Source organism: Nanorana parkeri, unplaced genomic scaffold, assembly GCF_000935625.1.
Source record: "Nanorana parkeri isolate BGI_ZX_2015 unplaced genomic scaffold, ASM93562v1 scaffold2065, whole genome shotgun sequence".
In the NCBI taxonomy this organism is placed as follows: domain Eukaryota; kingdom Metazoa; phylum Chordata; class Amphibia; order Anura; family Dicroglossidae; genus Nanorana; species Nanorana parkeri.
In genome coordinates this window covers 168,905-171,026 of record NW_017308333.1, presented here as the reverse complement: position 1 = coordinate 171,026, position 2,122 = coordinate 168,905, and the positions used below count along the sequence as shown (strand labels likewise).

Below are 2,122 nucleotides of genomic sequence, written 5' to 3'. Positions count from 1 at the left end.
GACCTGACCCCAAGCAGACCTGACCTGACCCGAGCGGACCTGACCTGACCCTGAGCGGACCTGACCCCAAGCAGACCTGACCCGAGCGGACCTGACCTGACGCCAAGCGGACCCGACCTGACCTGACCTGAGCAGACCCGGCACCCTGGAACTGGCGACTTCTGTATACTTTGGGTCGAAACTCAGATCATCCCGTTCAGGCCGCGGGGTTCCCTTTGTGATATTCGGGGATCAGATTTCATATTTATAGTTGATAATATATCTGCAGGTTACATATGAAATACAATATTGTTACATTGTTACAAGACGATAAGCGGGATGTTTGCAGTAGAATTGTAGGACGATTCTTCCCATCGGAGTCTCAGGTCTGATTATTGTTCTCCTTCCACACAGAGCTTGGAAGATTTCCCTCCAGGACATGAAGTCCACTCCGGTAAGACGCTCGTTGTGATAAGACTTTCTCTGATTTACCGAATCCTGAGAATAATGTGCACAACCCAAATGATACCATTTCCACCAATTGGCTCGGCTCTGATATGAGTTCATCAGTGAAGGCCGAGAATCCCATCTGACTCATATAGCTCTATGGTGATAGTTTTACCGAAACGATGTTGAGAACAAGGGAGAGAATTCGGCCACATCCGAGTCAGAGGATTAGAACATTCACAGGACTAGAGCTGGGCCGAACACACCCGAGTTCGGTTCGAGTTCGAACTTTAGAACATGTAAAGAAGGGGGGTACATGTATGGGGATCCGGGTACTGCTCTGGGGGACATGTATGGGGATCCGGGTACTGCCCTGGGGGACATGTATGGGGGTTCGGGTACTGCCCTGGGGGACATGTATGGGGGTTCGGGTACTGCCCTGGGGGACATGTATGGGGGTTCGGGTACTGCCCTGGGGGACATGTATGGGGGTTCGGGTACTGCCCTGGGGGACATGTATGGGGGTTCGGGTACTGCCCTGGGGGACATGTATGGGGGTTCGGGTACTGCCCTGGGGGACATGTATGGGGGTTCGGGTACTGCCCTGGGGGACATGTATGGGGGTTCGGGTACTGCCCTGGGGGACATGTATGGGGGTTCGGGTACTGCCCTGGGGGACATGTATGGGGGTTCGGGTACTGCCCTGGGGGACATGTATGGGGGTTCGGGTACTGCCCTGGGGGACATGTATGGGGGTTCGGGTACTGCCCTGGGGGACATGTATGGGGGTTCGGGTACTGCCCTGGGGGACATGTATGGGGGTTCGGGTACTGCCCTGGGGGACATGTATGGGGGTTCGGGTACTGCCCTGGGGGACATGTATGGGGGTTCGGGTACTGCCCTGGGGGACATGTATGGGGGTTCGGGTACTGCCCTGGGGGACATGTATGGGGGTTCGGGTACTGCCCTGGGGGACATGTATGGGGGTTCGGGTACTGCCCTGGGGGACATGTATGGGGGTTCGGGTACTGCCCTGGGGGACATGTATGGGGGTTCGGGTACTGCCCTGGGGGACATGTATGGGGGTTCGGGTACTGCCCTGGGGGACATGTATGGGGGTTCGGGTACTGCCCTGGGGGACATGTATGGGGGTTCGGGTACTGCCCTGGGGGACATGTATGGGGGTCCGGGTACGGCCCTGGGGGACAGGAATCAATGAAAAAAACACTTTTAAAACATACAGTTTTTATAGGAGCCGTGATTTTAACATTGCTTAAAGTGAAACAATAAAAATGAAAAATGCCTGCCTGTGAAGTGGCGGATCTGTGCGATGTATAGAACCTGCTGCAGCAAAACTGACATTTGTAAAGAAAAAAAAAAGTCCGGTTCCCCCTCCCAAACAATACCAGACCCTTTAGATCGGGTCGGAATGTTAGGAGGGACCCCAAGTTACAATTTAAAAAAAAAAAGTGTGTGGGGTTCTCCCTCAAAGTCATAACAGGCCCCTAAGGTCTGGTAGAAATTTTAAGGAGGAACCCCACCCCCAAAAATGGAGACATAAAAGACTTGGGGTCCCCCGGCAGTGCAGGAAACAGAGGGGGGAGGGGCAAGCCTCCCAAGCTTCCTCACAAGCCCTGGGGGCGTTGGTTGTGGGGGTGCGGGCAGGGGCTTATTCACATCAGGGTACCCCTTTAGT

The 2,122-nt window shown here is 54.6% G+C and overlaps 1 protein-coding gene across 1 annotated transcript in view; it reads left to right on the top strand.

The window, feature by feature from the left end:
- PLEKHB1 (pleckstrin homology domain containing B1) overlaps window positions 1-2,122 on the top strand; it is a 15,815-nt gene that overhangs the window by 9,189 nt on the left and 4,504 nt on the right. The window contains exon 4 of the mRNA XM_018572553.1: window positions 394-433. Within this exon, the coding sequence (XP_018428055.1) occupies window positions 394-433 (40 nt within the window). The remainder of the gene's footprint in view (window positions 1-393; window positions 434-2,122) is intronic.